The 23,454-nt window shown below is 40.7% G+C and overlaps 1 protein-coding gene across 1 annotated transcript; it reads right to left on the bottom strand.

Annotated features, from left to right (window-relative positions):
* Positions 1 to 17,445: 17,445 nt before the first annotated feature.
* LOC121979910 (ATP-dependent Clp protease proteolytic subunit-like) lies at positions 17,446 to 21,101 on the bottom strand. Its single transcript, XM_042531887.1, has 3 exons — positions 20,945 to 21,101; positions 18,953 to 19,059; positions 17,446 to 18,247 (listed from the first exon to the last, which is right to left on the bottom strand). Exons 1-3 carry the CDS (start codon positions 21,099 to 21,101, stop codon positions 17,690 to 17,692), a joined length of 822 nt encoding a protein of 273 aa, XP_042387821.1. The 3' UTR covers positions 17,446 to 17,689.
* Positions 21,102 to 23,454: the final 2,353 nt, after the last annotated feature.

Here is a 23,454-nt window from a genome sequence, read left to right as displayed (position 1 = left end):
ATCAAGGGGGAAATTAAGGGTTTCAATGAAAGGTATGGGACTTTCATTAGAAAGAAACTCTTGACCTTGATTCGCTCTTTTTGATGTGTGTCAAAAAGGGGGAGAATGGAGAATGTCTAGAGAATGTTCAAGGAAGAACATTGGTGTTAGTGGGAGAGTTTGTTGATCACAACGAGTGAAGTTGTGAACAACGATAACTTACTCTTCAGGGGGAGAGTTTGTTGATGTGTGCCAATAGGGGGAGAATGAAGGGTTTAAGTTAGGCCTTTATTATCTAAGAAGGAGGTTGCCCTCTTAGAAGGAGAATGTAAGGTTGTAACTTATGCTTCATTACCTAGTGGCATGAAGAAAGTTGAGGCTATTGGATTAGCCTAACTTAAAGGTATTGTCAAACATCAAAAAAGGGGGAGATTGTTGGTGCAATTTTCAGTAGGTCAAGGTTGACCTAGTTGACCAAGCATAAACCTTGGTCATGGTTTCGATGTTTGACAATACAGAAAGACATGTAGACATGGACAATGCAGGTGCAGTTGTCCATATGGAGAGATACTGATCAGGGTCTGATCATGTTGGATGAAGAAGAGTCAAGTAGGTCAAGGTTGACTGGATACTTGACTGGGAAGTCCTAACTGGGATGTTAGGCAGTTCGGAAAGTCCTGGTGAGTGAAACCAGGCAGTTCGGAAAGTCCTGGTGAGTGAAGCAGAGTCAAGTAGGTCAAGGTTGACCGGGCTTGACTGGAAGTCCTGGGAGTGAGGCAGTGGAAATCCTGGTGAGTGAAGCCAGGTGAAAATCCTAGTGAGTGAAGCTAGGTGAAAGTGAAAGTCCTGGTGAGTGAAGCCAGGCAGTTGGAGAAAGTCCTGGTGAGTGAAGCTAGGCAATTGGGAAAGACCTGGTGAGTGAAGCCAGGCAGGGGAAAGACCTAGTGAGTGAAGCTAGGCAGTTTGGAAGTCCTGGTGAGTGAAGCTAGGCAAGGGGAATCCAGATGGGTCAAGGTTGACCAGACATCTGGTGAAAAGTCTAAGTATGGAGACTTGGCACGGGTAAAGTCCAGTATGGAGACTTGGCACGGAAAAGTCCAAGCAGGGAGCTTGGCACGTGAAAAGCCCAAGTATGGAGACTTGGCACGGGAAAAGTCCAAGTATGGAAGCTTGGCATGCGAAGTCGGAGAGGGCTCGGTAGCTCGTTTTCTGGACCGGACGAAGTCAGAGAGGGCTCGGTAGCTCGTTCTCAGGACCAAGTAGGGTTTAGGGCTGGGAGCTCTAAACCTGGATCGGTCTGGTGACCGATCCAGTGATACGCTGGGTTATCTGATCGGTCTGGTGACCGATCAGTAACCAAACAGAAGCATTCTGTTGCTTATCTGATCGGTCAGCAGACCGATCAGTGATCGATCAGAAGGAGACGATCAGAAGGAGGGAAAGGGCCTGATCGGTCATGGGACCGATCAGGGAAGGGCCTGATCGGTCTTGTGACCGATCAGGACCCTTGTGGACCGATCAGGATGAAGCCTGATCGGTCCACATCCTAGCCGTTGCGTAGCAACGGCTAGTTTCTTCTGTGTCTTCTTCGCAGGTTATAAAAGGGATTGAGGAGCTACTGCTCTTTCCTCTTCTTCCTCTTCTTTCTACTGAGCTGCTGGTGTGCTCTTGAGCTTTGCTGAGTTCCGAAGCTTCGTGTGAGCTTCTTCGACTGGGTTCCTGCTGTTGTAGGCGTCTCGTGAAGTTGCTGCTTCAACCAGTCGACAAGAAGGCAAGCTAGGGTTATTACATTTGTGTATTGTACTTAGTTTCTTGCTGTATTCTTGTACTCCTGTTCATCTTGCTGTTGCAAGACATTGTGGCGAGGTTTCTCCACCCAGAAGGAGTGATTATTAGCCGGGTTTCCGGGGACTCATCCACCGACGGATTGATAGGCTTCGTCCACCTTACGGACACGCCGAGGAGTAGGAGTTTCATCTCCGAACCTCGTTACATCGACGCGTATTGAGGTTTGATTTCTTGTCTTTGTTTCGTTGTTTTTATTTCCGCTGCGCTAACCTTGATTTGTAGAACGAAACGAACGAGATTTGGGGTCGGCTATTCACACCCCCCTCTCTAGCCGTGACCATCGATCCTAACATATAGGTGGGAACCCAACTTAAGTGGCATGGGAGAATAGTAGGTCCGGAGTCATGGGGAGGTAGATTTTGACCACGTCATTTTGACGTTGTTTGTGAGAAAGCAACAACAAGGCGTGAGGATGATGAATACTAAGAGAACAATTGCAGACGTAGAGGGAAGGACCTAAAGATTAGAGATGCTCGCCTCTCCTAATAGGAGTGGAGACCATAGGAGGCCCACCCCGTGGAGGTAATTATCATAGTTCATCAATGCCCAAATTGATGAGAACTTTGGGTGTGGTCGAGCCATGCTCATCCCAGAAGGAGCAGTAGTCTCTATAGAAGTTGTCTCGATGGTTGAACCCTCAGTGCAAATTTCAAAAGAAATAGCCTCCACATCTCACATTCGGTTGAGGCCTATCGGCCCGGTTAGACAAGTTGGCCCCATCAGACAATTATTGGGGAGGGTTGTAGCCAAGAAGCTAACCGCCAAAGACTATGATGAGTTGTTCACTTGTGCAGAGGTGGGCGGATCTTCTGGACCCAAAATTCCCGGTCCATCCCTGGACCACATATCCCATATAAAACTCTCCCTCACGTGCAAAGCGCGTGCACACACCAACGCACAAAGCAGCCCCAAAAGCCCTAGCCTCTCGAACTCTCCTCCCTCCAGCATCTCCTCCTTCTGGCTACCTCCACAGTCCCGCTACCTCCCTCCAACGTTGTCGCCCTCCAGTGTCGTCTCCCTCCCACTGCCTCACTCTAACATTGTCGACCTCTAGCACCCGCGACAACCTCCCTCTCGCGCCTCCCTCAAGCAGCTCCCCTCCCGCGACCTCCAGCGCTCGTGGTGACCTCCCTCCTGTGGCCTCCAGTGACCTTCGCGACCTCCAGCGTCCGCGATGACCTCCAGAGGCCCCCTCCCGCGACCTCCCTCCCACAACCTCCAGCGACCTCTGCAACCTCCAGTGGTCTCCCTCTCGCTGCCTCCAACAACCTCCATCCACGTCCCTCTCGTGGCCTCCAGCGACTTCCCTCACCTCCAGCCGCCTCCCTCCCTGGATTAGGTAATGGTGGTTGAAAACTTCTCATATCAGTTAGTTGCAAACCTAAATTTTGTTTACTTGGAACATTATTTAGTAGCAACAGCAATAATTCTATTTTACCTAAATTGTCTAGATTTAAATTTGATTTTGTATATACAATTTGAGTATTGTTACTTGAAATTTGATATAAAATTATTGTTTTTAGATGTTTCTTTTATCGTTGTTTATAGAGAAGTTGGGCATACAAAAATTTTACATAAAATTATTGTTTTTAGATGCTTCTTTTGTCTCTATTTTTTTTTAGACTTAAATTTATTGTGTTTTTTTCCGCTAGATCAAAGTAATTATCATGGAGGGTGAATCTACGAGTTATCTTCATTTGAATTTTGAAGAAAATGAAGCTAGTCGGGAAGGTGACTTTGATGTTATTGATGAAGGTAATAAGATTCATATTGGCTTGTTTGATTTTATCGGCTTAATATATCGAATTTTACTTTTTATACATTTTTCTTTGTTTGTTTGATTTTATAGGCTTAAACATTGAAACAGAATTGGATATACCACAAATGGGGTTGGAATTTGATATAGAAGAAGATGCATATCAATTTTATTTGGCATATGCTAAAAAAGTTAAATTTGGCGTAAGGAGATGTAAAATCCACAATGATAAATCGGGTAAATTGTTGGTGCGGGAAGTATCCGACGATAGAACCTTAGTTTTGATAATGACAAAGGGATTCAAAGTTAAGTTTAATTGTTATCTAATGTGTATGACTAAGTGTTTCAGGAAAGTCCTAGCTGCAGTTAGGCAAGGTGAAAACCCTAGGGGGTGGTAACCCTAGGTCCTAGGGGGTGGTAACCCTAGGTCCTAGGGGGTGGTAACCCTAGGTGGAGAAAAGTCCTAGCTGCGGTTAGGCAAAAGGAAAACCCTAGGGGGCAGTAACCCTAGGCCATAGGGGGTGGTGACCCTATGCGGGAAGCCTTGGCGGGTCGGCGCTTCGAGCAAAAATCCTAGGGGGTGGTAACCCTAGGTTAAAATCCTGGTGTCGCGAACCGGGTAGAAGTCTGGATGGGTCGAGGACCGAACATCCAGCATGAAGACCGGAAGCATCGAACGCTGAGCAAAAGTCCAGTCGATCTGGAGATCAAACTAGCAAAAGGTAAAATCTCCTGAGTGGAGTAGGTGAGGACGCGTTCCCCGTAGAGGGAACAGTAGGCGTCGGGTCGACCTAGGGTTTTCGGTCAGAAACCCGAAGTCAGACCCGGACAGTCCGAAGGCTGTCAATACATTTGTTTATATATTATCGTTTATGTTCTAACTCTGTTTTGCAGGAAACTAATACTTTTGTGCAGGGTTAGTACTGACCGAGATCGGTCGACCAAACCTTGGGATCGGTCGACCAAACCTCCAAGCTACCAGATCAGATCTCCAGAAGTTGGACCAGGTTCGACCAGGGATCGATCGACCGGACCTCGGGATCGGTCGACCGAACCTGGGATAGGTGTCGACGGGATCAAGCCGAGGTGTACGGGTCAGAGGAGACTGATCGGTCGACCGAACCTTAGGATCGGTCAACCGAACCCAGGGATAAAGTTTGACCAGATCGAAGCAGAGCGACGGATGGACGGATTAGATGCGGTGGAGATCATCTGATCGGTCGACCGAACGTGAGGATCGGTCGACCGATCCGCTTCGGGTCAAATCTGATCCCGAGACTTGGGGATCTGGATCAGACCTTGTAGAGCTATAAAAAGAGGCCTCGAGGTGCAGTTCAGGACATCGAATTCCGAACAGAAGTTTTGTGCTCTTGTGTGCTCCTTACGCTTCAACGACGCTCTGCTGCAACAACGAACTGAAACTCCATCGCCCTTCTAATTTATTGTTCGTTGGTAAAACTTTCTTATTTGCACTTAACGGTAATTGCTTCTAACTTGTAATAATTCCGAATTTATAGTTGTTGCCCACCGAAAGCGGTCAAGGACCGCGGGCCTTCGAGTAGGAGTCGAGATAGACTCCGAACGAAATAAAACACTTGTGTCTTTTGTGTTTGCATTTACTTTCCGTTGCGTTTCTAATCTGTGTTTTAAATCGCTAAAAATAGCCACGAGCGCTATTCCCCCCCCCCCCCCCCTCTAGCGCTTTCGATCCATCATAAATTACTCAATAGAATTTTTTTATTGTTATGCCCAAGGCAAAAAAGGAAAAGACAAACGAGATTTTTATGTCAAAGCAAGTCGCTATGAAACTAGGTTTGGTTGTGAGGCTAAAATGAAGATTAGTAATCGGAAAAAAGCAAGTTTACTGTGGTGCAATTTGTTAAAGAGCATAATCATTATCTCTCAAGTCCAAACAAAACTCACCTCTATAGAAGTCATAGAAATATATCTTTTTCTGCAGCGAAATAAATTAAGATTGCAAGTGATGTGGGAATCCCCCCAAAAGCATCTCATGATCATATGGTGAGACAAGTAGGTGGGAGGGAGAATTTAGGATTTATTCCTGAGGATTATAAAAATTACTTGCAATTCAAAAGAACAATAAATATGAGAGTTGGGGATACAGGTATTGGACAAGTATTGGAGTATTTGCAGAAAATGCAGTTTGATGATCATAATTTTTTTTATGCTATTCAAGTTGATAAAGATGATTTGATTACTAATATTTTTTGGTCTGATACTAAGATGAGAGCCGATTATGCTAATTTTGGAGATGTTGTTTGCTTTGACACAACTTACGAAAAAAATAATGAAGGTCAGCCAATTGCCTTGTTCGTGGGTGTTAATCATCATAAACAATTGATACTTTTTGGTGCTGCTTTATTATATGATGAAACTAGTTTGACTTTTGAGTGGTTGTTTAATACATTAACTAAAGTTATGGGTGAGAAAAAACCAACTACTATTCTTACAGATCAAGATGCAGCAATGACAAAGGCATTAGCTTCTAGATGGCCTGAAACACATCATCGTTTGTGCATTTGGCACATTTATCAAAATGCCGCCATATATTTGAGTGGAGTTTTTTCTCAGTTTAGAGACTTTGCTAAAGATTTTGCCTCATGTGTATATGCTTTTGATGAAGAGGAAGATTTTATTTCAGCATGGAACATGATGTTGGCCAAGTATGCACTTGAAGACAATGATTGGTTAAGACGCATGTACAACATAAAGGAAAAAATGGTCTTTAGTATATGGATGACAAATGTTTTGTGCAGATATGACTATAACCCAAAGAAGTGAGAGCATGAATAGTATTGTGAAAAAATATGTCACTTATAAATACAAAGTTTTTAGACTTCTTCAATCACTTCCAAAGACTCTTTCATGATCGTCGATATGAGAAATTAAAAGATGATTTCGGATCAAGTATAACTGTTCCATATTTAATGTTTCCAATTAAGATTTTAAAGTATGCTAGTAAAATTTATACTCCTGAGGTATACAAGTGTTTTTAACAAGAGTGGTGCTTATCTCATGATTCTAGTCTTGAAATTTGTGAGGATGTTGATACATTTATAAAATATAAAGTGACTCCTCATAAAACGAGAACCCATCATATAGTTACACTTGATAAGAAGTCTGAAAAAATTGAGTGTAGTTGCAAAAAATATGAATTTGCTGAAATTTTATGTTCTCATATTCTGAAAATATTTATGTGGAATAATAACATGAAGATCCCAAGTCAGTATGTACTGAAAAGGTGGACAAGAAAAGCAAAAATTGGATATTTTGGAGTTAATGATTCAATGGCCTGCAATGCTAGTTTGGATCCAAAAGTACTTCAAAACATGCGATCCAAAGATTTGTATGGGTTGAATGTTCAGTTAGTTACCAAGGCAGTAGAAAGAGATGACACTTACAAGGTTGTTAAAGATGTTAGGTTGAACTTGTGTAAAATGGTGGATGATAAGTTACAAATTAATGAATCTAATATCCAACAATCAAAAGTGAGCCAAGAATCTTGGGAATTTGATTATGGTGAAGGGAACTCTACTGGAGTGAAAGGAATTAAAGCCAAGAAGAAAACAGTTTCAGGTAAAAGGTTGAAAGGTGGGTTAGAGAAGATTTCAAGGAAAAGAAAAGCATCGAGTAAAACAAATCAAGCTTCAACGATTGTAATAGTTTCTACTCCATAACTTCCAAATTTTTATTTATTTGGTATTATTTGTTGTTAAATTTGAACAACTTAAATCAGTCTTTTTTTTTCTTGTATACACAGGGTGTAGATTAAATTATTTCCAGCATGACCATCGTACAATGTGACAGGATCAATCAGCAAGTTGGTATTTGTTTGACTTGTGTTAATCTAAGAAAATTTATGTTATAACTTGTTGGTGCAATCGACCTATGCTTGATCGGTACGATCATGGTTTTGATGTGTGTGTCAAAGAGTTTAAGTTAGGCTTTCATATGTGTTTGATATGTGTGTTTGAGTCTTGCAAGACTTGGTGAAACACACATGAGAAGCTTGGTGCAGCTAAGCTTGGGAAGTTCATCCTAGGGCTCGGATCCTTGAGTCGGTAAAGGATGGTGTGGAAGACATCCAAGGGGCCGTCGGACGAGGAGCAACGGAGTGGAGCCAAGGGAAGCAGACTTCAAGGTAACGTGAAGGATGGCACGGAGAGGAGCCGCGGGCTCGGGTGCATCTGAGGGATGAAGGTCGAGGAAGAGGACTTCAAGGGTGACTCGGAAGAGGATGAGTGTGAGTGTGTAACAAGGTGCAGTCCAGTTGGTTGCAACTTTTAGCAATCAACTGCACCAGTCAACTGTACCAGTCGACTGCTAGTTTTAGCAGTCGACTGGCTGAGAACAGAAACATTCTGTTCGCTCAGCAACAATCTACCAGTCGACTGCTAGTTTTAGCAGTCGACTGATAAATGACCGTTGGCAGACCATTGGTGCTGCAAGTAGTCGTTGGCTACCTCCAACGATAGCATCAGTCGACTGATAGTTTTGTCAGTCGACTGGTGCCGAGATGAGTTGATATGATGATCAACTCTCTCTTCTTATTTAAGGGAAGCTTTGGGGCTTGAAGGAGGTTACTCATGCATGGTGAATAACTCCTTAGCAATTGTCCAAAGCTTCCAAGTCATTCTCTTCCTCCTAATCTAAGTCTTCATCTTGTAAGAGGAAGAGAGCTTTGTGAGAGGTTGTACTCCACCGAGAAGGAGTAAGAGCTAGCCGGAGATTGCTGGGGATTGATCCATTGAAGGATCAATGGCTCGTCCACCTCAAGGACACGTCGTGGAGTATGAGCAAGAAATCTTCGAACCACGTAAAGGATTTGTGTTAGCGTTTGTACTTTCTTGCTTGTTCTTATTGTTTTTGTTTAGTATATTCCACTATGCACTAACACCTTGAAGAGAAGAAAGTGAATTGGGGGTGACCTAGCTATCCAACTCCCCTTCTAGCCGGCCACCGATCACTCCCCTACAAGTGGTATTAGAGCGAGGACGCCCTTCAACGGACTAATCGCCGAGAAGAGCACTTCATCAAAATGGCCGGCTCAAACATTCATCCACCCAAATTCGAAGGAGACTTCTCTTGGTGGAAGAAGAGAATGGAGGTATTTTTTGAAACCGATTTTGACATTATGTTAATCATGGAAAATGGTTTCGAAGTGCCTAGGGATCAAGACAATAAGATACTTGAGAAAACAAGGTGGAGTAAGAAGCAAAGGGAAGAACATTTAGCGAATTCTAAAGTCATACATCATCTACTAAATGTCCTTCCCCAACAAGAAGTAACAAGGGGTGGAACCTACTCAAGCGCCAAGGAGTTATGGGGAAAGCTAGTGGAGCTTCATGAAAGGACATCAGAAGCGAAATTGGCAAGAAGAGACCTCCTTCAAACTCAACTCACCAATATCAAGCTTGAAAAAGGGGAAAAGGTATCAATTTTACATTCTAGAATTAAGGAAATTTTAAATGGACTAACAAGTGTAGGTGAGACACTTACAAATTGGGACATCATAATGAAAGCCATCAATGTTTTCCCAAGAACCTCAACATGGAGCTCCATTGTAGATTCATTCTACATTTCAAAGGATCTAGAGAAGAGCTTGCTAGATGAATTCTTCTCAACTATGGAGCTTCATGAGACACGAGTTGAAGGGCTAGATGGAGAAAGATCAAAAAGAGTAGCCCTTGTGGCAAACAAGGGAAAGGGGAAGAAGAAGAAAGCTCCATCTCCATCATCTTCTGATTCCGAAGAATCAAGCACTTCAATGGATAGCGACCAAGAGGCGTATATGGTAAGAAAAATGAGAAGAGCATTTAAAAAATTTTCAACTAACAAATCTCATGCTAGGAAAAGCTCAAGAAGCAAAAGTAGAACAAGGAGGATCATTTGCTACAACCGCCAAGGAGAAGAACACATAAGAGATGATTGTCCTCTCTTGAAAAAGAAGGAAGGAAAGAAGAAGGAAGAGAAAAAGACAAAAGAAAAGGGGAAGAAAGTCAAAAATCTAAAGGTTACATGGGATGATGCATCATCATTGGAGGAAGAAGAGCACCATGTAGTCAATTTTGCTCTAATGGGAATTGATGATGTAGCCTCCACCTCATCCGAACAAGAAGAAGGAAGGAGCTCAAGTGAAGATGAAGAGGGGAGCTCAAGTGAAGGGGGAGGTCAAACTTCGGATTCAGACTTCTCGATAAGTGAGGTACATAACCTTCCTCCCCATATTTTAATTAAAATTATTTCAAGTACAAATGATGATTTGTTCAAGGCTAAAAGGAAAAACAAGTCTTTGAAACATGATATTAGAATGCTCGAGGAAAAATTAGAATTCATGTGCTCTAAGGACAACAATATGCATGCTTCTTCTAATTCTTCAAATGATTCATGTTTAGAAGAAGAAAATAGGAAATTAAGGGAAAAGGTAGAATACCTTACCAATGCTCTTAGGAAATTTGAAATTGGCTCTAAAATCCTAAATATGATCATTGGGAGACAAAGGGCAAGTTTTAAAAAAAATGGGTTAGGATACAATGAACCCAACAATGAAAAAACCTACTATTGTCTACTTGCTAGGGGGCAATCAAAAACCAAGACCATAGATAGAAAATGGATCCCCAAGGAATATTTGGTTAACCCAATTAGAAAGAATTTTTATTGGGTGCCAAAATCAATCCTCAAGGGTTAGAGGATTTTAGGTCAAGTCAACCATATAAATCATAATTCAAATCCTTGAAAAATAGTTGACTTGAGATCTTAAGGGGGAACACTTAGCCTTGATAGAAATTCATGATCAAAAGAGCTAAGTAGAGGTTGCCTTTATCTCACAATGATTTTCATTATTTTCTAACCATAAATGTGAGATGATAGGATGATACAAATAATTCACTTATGCTTATGACATTTTGATGAGTTATGAAATGTATCAATTTTTAGCGATCATAGGCCAACTATGAGGAAAGAAAATGTTTAATTAATGAACATCTTGCCCATAGATCATAGTTGAGCATTTCAAATGTTTTGAAAATAATTCTATGTTTTATTTACAGTGGATAGTTATTTTAAAACATATGAATTCAAAACTAGGGTTTAATTTGATACAAACTTGAGTGTTTTTCAAAGTGTTTGAGTTTTTATCAAAACTTCAAAAATATGATGAATTTTCATAAAAACATATTTTTTTTTCTTGTTAAAGAATATTATAATAAATATGTGTTCAAAATTTCATGATTTTTTGAATTTTTTTAAATTTTTTTATGCATTTCTAAAGTTGGCCTCAGAATGCTGAAAATCGATTTGGGTTTGTGTCAGTCGACTGCGACAGTTAGCAGTCGACTAGTGGCTCTTTTTTAGCACCTTCAAGAGCTGGTTTTGGTTAATTTTAAGTCCACATATACCTTGATATATGTACATGTTTGGTATAATTTTTGATGGTGTCAAAGGGGGAGAAATGAGAAGGGTTAAGTTAGAAACCTACTTCTGTGCAAACTTGAAAATTAAGGTTGAGAGCATATGTTAAGGGGGAGCTTGGGTATTATGCTTCATGTTTACATATTGCTCTTAATTTTCATGTCGTTATTTATGCCTAGCTTAAACATATTGTCATACATCAAAAAGGGGGAGATTGTTGGTGCAATCGACCTATGCTTGATCCGTACAATCATGGTTTGGATGTGTGTGTCAAAGAGTTTAAGTTATGCTTTCATATGTGTTTGATATGTGTGTTTGAGTCTTGCAGGACTTGGTGAAACACACATGAGAAGCTTGGTGCAGCTAAGCTTGGGAAGTTCATCCTAGGGCTCGGATCCTTGAGTCGGTAAAGGATGGTGTGGAAGACATCCAAGGGGCCGTCGGACGAGGAGCAACGGAGTGGAGCCAAGGGAAGCAGACTTCAAGGTAACGTGAAGGATGGCACGGAGAGGAGCCGCGGGCTCGGGTGCATCTGAGGGATGAAGGCCGAGGAAGAGGACTTCAAGGGTGACTCCGAAGATGATGAGTGTGAGTGTGTAACATGGTGCAGTCCAGTTGGTTGCAACTTTTAGCAATCAACTGCACCAGTCGACTGCATGTTTTAGTAGTCGACTGCACCAGTCGACTGCTAGTTTTAGCATTCGACTGGCTGAGAACAGAAACATTCTATTCGCTCAGCAAACATCTACCAGTCGACTACTAGTTTTAGCAGTCGACTGATAAATGACCGTTGACAGACCATTGGTGCTGCAAAGTAGTCGTTAGCTACCTCCAACGGTAGCACCAGTCGACTGATAGTTTTGCCAGTCGACTGGTGCTGAGATGAGTTGATATGATGATCAACTCTCTCTTCTTATTTAAGGGAAGCTTTGGGGCTTGAAGGAGGTTACTCGTGCATGGTGAATAACTCCTTAGCAATTGTCCAAAGCTTCCAAGTCATTCTCTTCCTCCTAATCTAAGTCTTCATCTTGTAAGAGGAAGAGAGCTTTGTGAGAGATTGTACTCCACCGAGAAGGAGTAAGAGCTAGCCGAAGATTGCCGGAGATTGCCGGGGATTGATCCACTGAAGGATCAATGGCTCGTCCACCTCAAGGACATGCCGTGGAGTATGAACAAGAAATCTTCGAACCACGTAAAGGATTTGTGTTAGCGTTTGTGCTTTCTTGCTTGTTCTTATTGTTTTTGTTTAGTATATTCCACTATACACTAACACCTTGAAGAGAAGAAAGTGAATTGGGGGTGACCTAGCTATCCAATCCCCCTTCTAACTGGTCACCGATCACTCCCCTACATAACTATCTAAAACTGTATCTTATTTTTTTGTTTTAGCCTATAAATTTTGTGCCAACAATTGGTAGCTCTGTTGATAGTGTTAGTATGACTGAAAATCAATTCCCACCATTATTGACATCACAACTTTCTCAGGTATTTATTTTTAGTACAAGTTCACAATCTTTCATTAGATGGCCTGAATTGCGTTCACTGATGCTATTGTTTACAGTTAAGTATACACTTGATAATGTTTTACTATTATGTCATAGGTACATCAACCATCTCATCTTGGTTATTTTTCGACAAATTACCTAGAATAATGTACAAAAGGTATAGTGGCTTTTTTCCTTCGGTTTGGTGATTAAAGTGTGTATATAATGCTATAATTTCAAGTATTGTGCATTTTGTAGGTTTTTGTAAAATTTGGAAGCTGGAGATTTTTGATAGGTTGGATTTTGTGAAAACTTATGGATGAAGAATCAAAATCGTGGTGGAGCTAGTTTGAGTTTACTTCTTTAGTTTAACACTAAAGTTCATGTTGATTTGTTTGTAAAGATTTGGTTTGGTTGTCAGGATTTTAGTGTGAATGTATTGATGTGGATTGTGTATTTGATCTTGTGATGATATTATTTTATGGTGATAAGTGGATGAGATTTGGTGTATGGCTGGCATTCGGTTGGTTTTGCTATATGATTATCTATTTACATTAATTGGAGGATTATATTAATATTTGTAACTTTTTTGTCACCCAAAGTTGATGTATTTGTCCACTTCCGAGAATTTTGATTAAATGAATAGGGAGTTGTTGATGTTTTGAGCTGCTTGGTTGGACAAACAACCTGCAGAATTTTGATTAAATGAATAGGGAGTTGTTGCTAGAACAGATGGTTCTTTGGGAGGCTACCTTCTCTATCATCCTTTGATTTAATCGTCCTTTGGGAGGCTACCTCTTGGATTGCAGGTTACAGCATGAAATGTAGAAGTATCTGGTATCTGTCTCTTGGATTAGGGGTTTTTTCTTTTTTTGGAACCTTAAGGTTCCAAAAAGGTTTGACTATGAACTCCTATTTATTGCAGTTTGAGAACATGCCAGCCTGATTGCGAGCAACCTTGTGCAGAAAGTCTAAGCATGCATGGGCAGGTGGTTAATAGATAGGAAGAAACCATAGCAACTTCCATGTGAAATAAAGGACACTCTCGGAGTTTTAAACTATTTCTGTTCTACTTGCCTAAAATCTCGGTCATACAAACATTTCGATATCTTCCCTAGTATCCATTTGCAATCATCCAAATTTGTTGAACCATCATAGCTCTTCAAGCAATACAATTGATGTAGATCAACAAGCCTCTCCATTGTATACTTCTTTACCATCAACTAACGGATGATTATAAAACAAGAGTTCAAATCAGGAAATCGACATAAAAAATCAGTAAATAAGCATTAAAAGAAATGGAATACAAATAGATTGATCTCGCAGACGCTCAGCCACAAAACTAGTTATCTCCATTGGAATTACTTTGAAAGAATGACAAGCTGCATCATAAACTACAGCAACAACTTTTTTTCGAACTTTCTCATCATAATCTAACACTCTGTCAGAAAGTTCTTTTGGAAAAAATAGTCATCATATTTCAATACCATCAAATGTTAGCAAAACATAAGTTAGATGATAAAAATGATTAACTACTGTCAGATACTTGAATCCATGTATGTGTCGGTCAGTCGAATACAATGTCACAAGCGTCACATAAGCGTCACGCCATTTAGAATTACATCACAATATCAAATTATATCAAAAAATAAGTTACATCAACCACATACTCATCATCACAATCCAAGTACATACAACTACAACGATAGCAACTCTAAATTCTCTATTCAATGAACATATTTCATCACTAACTGTATTATTACATGATTGTTGTTCCCATCATCCAGCACATCCTTGTATTCAACTCTACCAGGGTAACTAGTACATTTCTTCAATTCACTAATTTCCAACTTTAATTTGTTATTATTCTTCTTCAACGTATTAATAATTGTCTTACTTCTCTCTGACGGTTCTGGGTCATACCATAAGAAGAAATCACATCCCCTTTGCTGAATTTCAAATCAACTTAATCAAACTCAATAATTAAAAAACTCATAATATCATGTTGATATAACAAAAACTTATTCTATATTTTGGACATGAAAAAAATCGCCTTCCTGGACTATATTATGTCCATGATGTTTGAAGAATAGCTCATAACTCACATTTACATAATATATGGGGAGCTTCACATTGCTCAACGTTCATACGTCGTCAAGTGAAAGATGATGCCGATGAAGAGCGAGATGCCATGATTTTTTTTTTCTTATATCTGAATCATATCAATATGCGAAAAAGACATAAATTAGATTAAGGTATGTAATTTTCGACGAAAAAAAGCTAACAATGGCCTTCAAGTTCAAGTGTTAAACTCAATAACTCATAATCACCCAAATCATTTGATAGAACTCTCTTTACTGATGAAAAATCCTGATGCAAGATAATTAACCATTCCTATCAAAAATCCTCAAGAACGTCTTATTTTTGAACTCTTATAAAGAACTGCTGAGCAATTCCTTTTTTCTTAAGTTTCTGTATCAAGATTGAATTTATAGTGCATGAGAATTTTTACGAGCTAAATGTGATAGGGTATGTACCAACCGTTGCAAAAACATCCTATGAACTAAATTTCTTCATGTTCAACTTATAAAAAATAGCAAATCAAAGGGGCATGTACCATGAACTGTAATACCTTGAACTAAATAAACTATAGTTCAAACGATTACCTTTCTGAGAAGGGTCAGCAGCACAAAAAAAATGAGAAGTTTTTCAGCAACAATCGAAAATGTTCTTACTTTCTTCCACACAGTGCTAAGGACGGAGGTCGTTGGAATCGAATTTGAGGTCGCTAGAGGCCGTTGGAGGTCACGGAAGGGAGGTAGAGGGAGGTTGATGGAGGTCCACGATGCTGGAGGGATGGCGCTGGAGGTCGGTCGCGGGAGGGAGATGGCGCTAGAGGGAGGTCGTAGGCGACGAGGGGGAGGGAGGCGACGCTGGAGGTCGGCGACGCTGGAGATCGGCGATCCTGGAGGGAGGTCGTGGGAGGGAGACGACACTGGAGGGAGGCCGCAGGCGATGAGGGAGGCAGCAGGAGAGGGAGGCGACACTAGATGTCGAGAGGCTAGGGCTTTTGTGCGGAGGCAATGCTGGATGTCGAGAGGCTAGGGCTTTTGTGCAGAGGCGGCGTTGGAGGTCGGCAATGTTGGAGGGAGGCAGAGGGACGGAGACGACGCTAGAGGATGACAACGTCAGAGGGAGGCAGCGGGACGGTGGAGGTAGCCGGAGGGAGGCGACGCTGGAGCGAGGAGAGTTCAAGAGGTTAGGGCTTTTGGGGCTTCTTTGTGCGTTGGCGCGTGCACGCGCTTTGCACGTAAGGGAGAGTTTTATATGGTACATTATGATGGAAAAAGCCCAAAAAGCCAGACAAGATCAGCTAGGGGCCAGAGCTATTGACCGCCATCAAGATCCATCAAGATTATAGATCTTCCATCCCCACATGTTCCGTCGGCGCCCCGCGCCCCAGTCCTACAGCCCACTCTGCCCACGTAGCAGACACCGCCCATGTGTTTAGCACCCCCTGTGCCGCATCCACCACTAGTACGGCCTGCACCACCCACGCAGCCTAGACCCCTACTCAGCTCACCCCCTACGAATGACCAAGAAATAGGCAATGCAAGTTTGTTAAGAATATCAAATGCTGAGAAGGTCATACAGGGTTGCGCAGGGACCTCGCCAACCTCCGACACTTGCCTTTTGTTCTTTCCACCTCGGGCCGTAACAATACCAAGAAATTGTTCTAGAATCTAAGCAAATTCCAGGAGCTACGAAGAAAAAAGTGCAACTTTCCTGACACAACATTCTTGTTACAATTACAACCCGGTAAGAGAGAAACAAAAGTTACAACTACACAGGATCAACATATACTGCAGTTTCTCGTAGCAAGGTTGAACAACCTCAATTACTCATCCATTCCAAGATAAAGAATCATGAACATATATAAGACTGCTACCAAGATCAGCATTTCATCCAACTCCCAACATCATATTATACCCAAATCAAATCTGAAAATCTGTGCAAAAAACTGCACCAAGTTGATCCAACAATCAAAATTGTTATCTAAAACGGCACAGGAACTAGGCGATTCCCCACCCAAAACAGCGTAGGGATGACATTCCCTTGATTTCCTAAATTTGCATTAGCCATCGAAAAATGGGCCTACTCATTGGCATACATGACAAAATTGATATTATAGATAGATAACTGGTGAAATTTTTCGTAACATAAGTTGATCTACACGTGACAAGCATTCCGTTGAAGCTGAAACAACAAATAGTCAACAGAAACATTCCAAGCTACTCAATTTCTATGTTAAAATTAACTGTCACCAGTTCTTTAGACTAGTAACTGCAATAGAGATTGCATGCCATTACATTTGAAAATGACAATGATTAGGTGTTAAAGAGTCAGGGTCTCAGAGCAATATTGGCCTAATTTGATAGGGTTCGGAGTGACTTGAAGTGGAAAGGTCCTCCCTGTGACTTTCTATCCATTTTCTATGATTACATGTTGGTTGGTTTATGGAAGGGAAGCTACAAAGAAGCTTGACCTTAGTCCGGTACTATACTGTTAAGTATATCACACAAATCCTTTGAATTGAATAGCAGTTTTGAACTGGTTTCTGTCAGACTATTTTTCATACCCATATTTTTCTAGCTAGAATTAAAATAAGAAGAATCTTGGGGAAGATTAGATCATGTAAAATCCAACAGAAAAAAAAAGTATAAATAATGTCCATGATTAAAAAAAAAAATAGAACTATGAGCAATTCTGAATACTGAAGATCATATTTTGTTATGGAACTAACAGTAAAAATTGTGTTAAGTTCTTAGAGAAACCATATCAAAACATAATGAAGAATCAATACTCACATAAAAACTTTGAAATTTACGAATCTAGTGTATTTTCAAAAGAATTCAACTTACTACGTAAGTAACAATGCAGCTAAAAAGTTAATTTTGACATGTCTATGCTAATATTTTTCCACACACGACTGGAATAAAAAAGACAGGATTTACGAGATAATTAAGCCCGGAGAACAAGAGGAAAAGTGCCCAGCCATATGCTAGAACCATCATTTCTGTTCCTTGCCCCCATTTCCATCATCGTTACTACTTTTAGTTCTTCGTTTGAGGTCTCTTGGTTTGGAAGGCTTGGGCACAATTACCCTGTCGATCAGTCCGAATTCCTTGGCCTACATGTCACGATCCATGCACTGCTCGATTTGCCGGATAGTTTGCCCCGTGTGGTAGCTATAGATCTTGTTGACGCACTCACGGAGTTTGAGAATCTCCTTGGCATGCATGGCAATGCGCGTGGCCTTGTTGAAGGGCTCACCAGTTGGCTGGTGGATCATGATACGGGAATGGGGGAGGGCGCTGCGCTTTCCAGGGGTGCCAGCCGCAAGGAGTAGCGAGCCTATGGAGGTGGCCTGGCCTATACAGAGAGTGGAGATAGGGGTGCTACTGCTGATGTACCGCACGGTATCATAAATAGCGAGGCCGGCAGTGATGGTACCCCCAAAGGAGTTAATGCGGAGGCGGATGGGATCATGGGAGGATTCGCTCTGGAGGAATAGAAGCTGGGCGATGACGAAAGAAGCCGTGTCGTCGGAGATAGGGCCATTGATGCAAACAATACGCTGATTGAATAGGCGCGAGAAGATTTCATCGCTGAAGGAGCGGGGACCAGCACCGGCGCGCTCTACGGACGGGTGAAGGTACCTGTAGAGGGCTAGTTGGCGCCACGCGCACTACATATCGCAGTTAGGTTAGGGTTTATGCCTATGGGAAGAAGCCCTTTTACTTGGGGTTTTAATTTGTGAAAAAAAAATTCATAGGGGGATTTTTGCCTTTTTTATCTCATAAAATCTTCACATTTTATTACTAATCACTAAAAATATCACAAAATTACTTCTTTAATAGTTTGTTAAAAAGATTAAAATATATAAATTTATACGATATCTTTATAGAGATTTATACGATAAAAATAGTAATTAATACATATTACATCAGATTTTTATACGATATTTTAAAAATAGTTTTTAAAATTACAGGATTTTAAAAATAGTTTGTTAAAAATATTACATCAGATTTATACGATATCTTTAAAATCTATCAAAATTAAGTATTTATTATAAATAAACATTATAAAGAGGAATAAGCCATTGACAACTCTAAATAAATTATCAGGGACAACAAATTATTTCACCATCAATTTATATATTAAATTATCATATCTAAATAAATATCAATTATTAAAGAAAAAATTCTGGCCTAACCACAACGATTGACCAAGAAATGAATCTCTTGTCTAACCCAATGCAACAGGCTAGGTAATATTAAGTTTGAATGATGGGCTAAGTTTTATAAAAGATTTTCACAGTCATTAAGATAAATTGGGTACTTAGTTATAAGTCTCATAGTAAATACCTAAAAAAATAATTGAACATCCTTACCATTACAACCTGGCAACTTTCAATGAGTTCAATATTGTGGTGTACTGATCTACAACCTTTCATTACCAATGCATACTTTGTAAAGCGATGACTTGGATACACCTTTTCTGCAGCCAACCAAATCATTAAATGATGGGTGAACGCAAATAATGGCCATGAAGGATAATATTCTAGCAGTGCCGGCCCTCAGCGTGGGGCCGGCGCAGAGGGCGCCATCTCTGGGTGGATTCTATTTTTTTATTTTATTTTAAAGTTTTAAGATTTTTTTAATAGTATTAACAAATAATCCTGTATGAAAAAATTTAATTAAAAACTGATCTAGTTATAAATCACAAAATATTATGATTTTTTTAAAAGTACCAAAAATAAAAGCCAAACACGTATAAGAACAGGACATCTCTTTCCTCCACCATCTTCTATTTTTCTAAATGATTAATCTAATCTTCCACTTTTTACTCTTTGAACCTTTTGCCCATGCTGATGTGATGTTGATGTTGATGCTGATGCTGATGCTGACGTTGACACCTACGTTAACGTCGATGCCGAAGGGTCGAATGGCTTTATTGGGTATAGACAACGAGTCGATCGCTCGAAGTCACGAACCCTAGTAATCTCGAGCACCATCATCACAAATTCACAATCACCTCTGACCTTCGTGGTCGTTATCATAGTATTGGATCAGTGTATCAGGTTTCCATTTCTACTTATGCATCTATTGTTTTGCTTAAGTATGTTTAGTTGGATTATATTTTCCATTGATTGTCAGTTTTAGCATCAAATTAAAGTTTTTTTTTCTCTTAAATATGCGGTTTTTGGATTTCTAGAAATTAAGATGGGTAATTAAAGGATAGGCATTGTGTCATTATAGGGAAAACGAGCAAATATAGATTATCCATGAATATGTAATTTAGGTATTACAAGATATATTACATAGACACAGTAATACAGTTGGTTACTAATCCAATATTTTGATGAAATTCATTTTGATCATATACTTTTTTACTATCATTAAGAACATTCATTCATAGCAACTAACAAACCTTCATGAAGCCTCACTATTTGACACATTGTAGATGTGCAAACCTTGTGGTAAAAGTTTAAGGTTACAATAAAAAGGATAACTTACCATTAAATCCAAAAAAATGTCATGGTTTATGAATCGGATTGTTGCTCCACTTTGAAATGGTAGCTCAATGACATTTTTTATATCCTTGTCATTATGCATTCATTGGTATTCACTGCATTTAGTTAGATGTAATTCTACAATAATCATTTTATTTTCTAGATGTTGTATATTTTCATGGGAAATTGACTTAATAAACATTTCATCATCCTTTATATACACTCATCTCCATGCTTTATCAGAAAACTTAACTATATTATGCAGTTTTGAATAACCCAAATTCTCATGAGAACTTAGGATAGTTGTAAAATACCGAAAATAGGCAAATATTGATAAGGAAATTTTCTGGAATTTTTGGAAATTTTTCAGGAATTTTTCAGAGCTCGTACGGACAAGTTAACGGGGATAAAAACGGGACCGGAAAAAGCCTGTTTAGGCTACCCATTTAAGTGAGGAAAAGTTGATTTTTATTTATATACTTTTCCTTTCTTATTTCTTTTCTCCCTCATTTTTTTTTATTCCCCGCGTGCCATTCCTCTTCTCCTCCGCCGAACTCACCCATGCCCTAACCTCCTAGCGCCGGCGGTTACCTCTTCCTCTCCGATCGAACGTCGGCCAAGCTTCTTCTTCCCCGTCTCTTTCTCTCTTCCGGTCGAGCAGCGCTGCCATCCTTCTGCCCTAGCGCCGGCGATGCGCTAGCCAACGTCAGCCGAGCCGCTCCTGAGCCCTAGCGCTGACCGTCGTCCCTCTCTGCCCTAGACTCTCCACCTCCGCACACTGCTGAGGGCCTCCCTTTCTTCTCTTCTCCTCTGCGTGTCGACGTCGACCCCCAACCGCCGTGCCCTAATTCTTGGCCGCGCCTTCTTCACCCGACAGCGCCGTCGCCGCACTAGACAGCGCCGGCGACACTCGAGCCAACGCAGTCGAGGACCCGACTCTAGCCTCTGCCCTGACTCCAGCGACGTCGTCCCTGTGCCCTAGTTCATCACTGTCGACCCCTCTCCTAGCCTCCAGCCACTGTGCCATAGTTTTTCTCTTTACTGTGGTTCTATTTTGTTGTTCCAGTAGCCACAGCAGTTGTGGATTGAGGTAAGCTTCGTTTGTTGTTTAGGATTATTGCTTGATTGAGTGTCAATCTTGATTTCATATGATCCGAACAGTGAAGTATCCAGCAAGGAGGTTGGGTGGTGGAGGGTCTTGGTTTCGACAGCTATTCCATCTGTAGGCATCTTGTTGTCAGTATCAACACTCCCTGCTGTGGATCAACAATCACAGTCGTTGATTAAGGTAAGCTATGTTTGGAGTTTAGGTTGTATTTCTATGAGTATTTGGAGGATATGCATTTATATTGGATTATGTGGAGATGTTGTAATATGTAGTTACTTGGTTAGTTGTGGATTTAGGTAAGTTATGATGGATTCATGTTTAACTTAACCTAATGTGATTATGGAAGGCTTAATCTATTGTAGTTGTGATGAATTAAGTACCGTTGATTTATGTTGGATTAGATTTAATCCTTGGATTTATTAGATATGATCATATTGCTAATCGTAAGTTGATTAGCGAAAGGAAATGATTGTGCTGATTGAGGATTATTGATTAAGGAGATTAATTCAAGTTAATCATTAATTAGGATTAATTAATGATGGATCGATTAGGATTTTTCCTAATTAAGTTGGGTTGGATTTAGCTAGTTGTTGTTTATAAAATTAGCTAAATTGTATATCACATTATCTGCAGGACTTTGATTCGAGACGGTGTCTCGACGAGGGATCTATTTTGGATTGGACCTTTCTATTGGAGGCGGGTACTTTGACTTATGTCTTTTGATATGCATAATAAAGTGTTTAACATATAGCAATGATTGTGTTTTCCATTTGATTCGGTTGGTCACTACATGATCTGTTACATGTTGTTTGTTTATTTATTATGCACTGCATGTTATTATTTATCTGACCATACATGCTTTCGGTAGTGACCCAACCATGTGATACATCATGTTCAGGACCTAGGGTTTATTTGATACCCTATCTGTTTGTGTACCTTCCATCTGATACATTGACTTGTGGTACACCTTTTATTTATGTATGGATCTTGCTATGCTATTCATGATATTGCCATGTTTAGAGTCATGCATCATCTTGCATGATTGCATGCTGTGCGGTTGTCTGCTCCATTATTGTGAGCGCATCGCCAGTTACATGTATTGCACACACCACCACCCATGGATTAGTGGTATATCGGGCAGGTGTGTGGCGGTTCTGCTGTTTGGCTCCGTTGGTTAGGTGACTCAGCGTGGTAGCCGGCAGTCAGTTCCGCTCTGTTTGGCTCCGTTGGCATTTAGTGTAGCAACGTGGTAGCCGGCAGATGGTGGACTCTGTTTGGCTCCTTTGGTCAGTTGACTCAGCGTGGTAGCCGGCAGAGATATCCTCCTCGTCATCGTGTACCGGGAGATGAGAGCATTGAGCTCCCCCATTTATGATTTGGGGTCAAAGGACAGGAGTACTCCGACAGCATCCCGTCCACTTGGTCGCTCATCAGGAGCAGTGATGTCAGAGTGCACGGTCACCATATGCATTTATTATTTGTGATTGCTGCATTTACTTGCTGCATTTATATGGATGCATATGATTGACATGCATACAGGATTATGACTTCCTCGGTCTGACGACCCTGTTACCTTTGTACTTTGATTCCGGTTAGTACAGTTATCTCCTGATTTCGTTTCAGTTGCATTTATCCTTCTCGTATTCAGGAGACTGTACGCATGATTAGTGTTGTCTGTTATTTGTTTTATTATGCATATCAGTTGTACCTGCTGAGTGTTGGACTCACCCCGCTTCCATTGTTGATATATTTTCAGGTTGAGGCTGTCAGGAGCAGTTCCAGTCGCTGGTTCCCACAGCACGTAGTGCTAGTCCTCTGCTAGTTTTGAGTTGTTATTTTATTTTAGCTTTTCTCTATCAGACTTTGTTTTAGTCTTGTTTTGGATTTTACATATGGATATTGTATGGAATCCTTCCGTTTGATGGACTTTTGGTATGATTTGGATTTTATTCTACTACATGCCTGCCTGGACGGCAGAAGAGGTGAGTTCGTCGGATTTGAGCTTTACGAGTGTAGTTGAGTAGGGTGGATTTCGAGTCAGAGTACTATTGTTTGTGATTACTATTATTAACTGCGTGGTTGTGACATCCAGAGGCTGAATATCTATATAAACTGCGTGGTGATTGTTTTTATTTATTGTTATAATTCCAGCCGCCTGTGGCTGAGGTATATGTGTTATGTAGAAGTTTCAGATTGTCCGTCGTACAGGGGAGATGCTGTCGAAATTTCTTCGGACAGAGACTCCTCTAGGGCGTGACAATTTAGTGGTATC

Source organism: Zingiber officinale, chromosome 5A, assembly GCF_018446385.1.
Source record: "Zingiber officinale cultivar Zhangliang chromosome 5A, Zo_v1.1, whole genome shotgun sequence".
NCBI classification, from domain to species: Eukaryota; Viridiplantae; Streptophyta; class Magnoliopsida; order Zingiberales; family Zingiberaceae; genus Zingiber; species Zingiber officinale.
The sequence above is the reverse complement of the archived record's forward strand: the minus strand, read 5'-3'. Positions and strand labels throughout refer to the sequence as shown.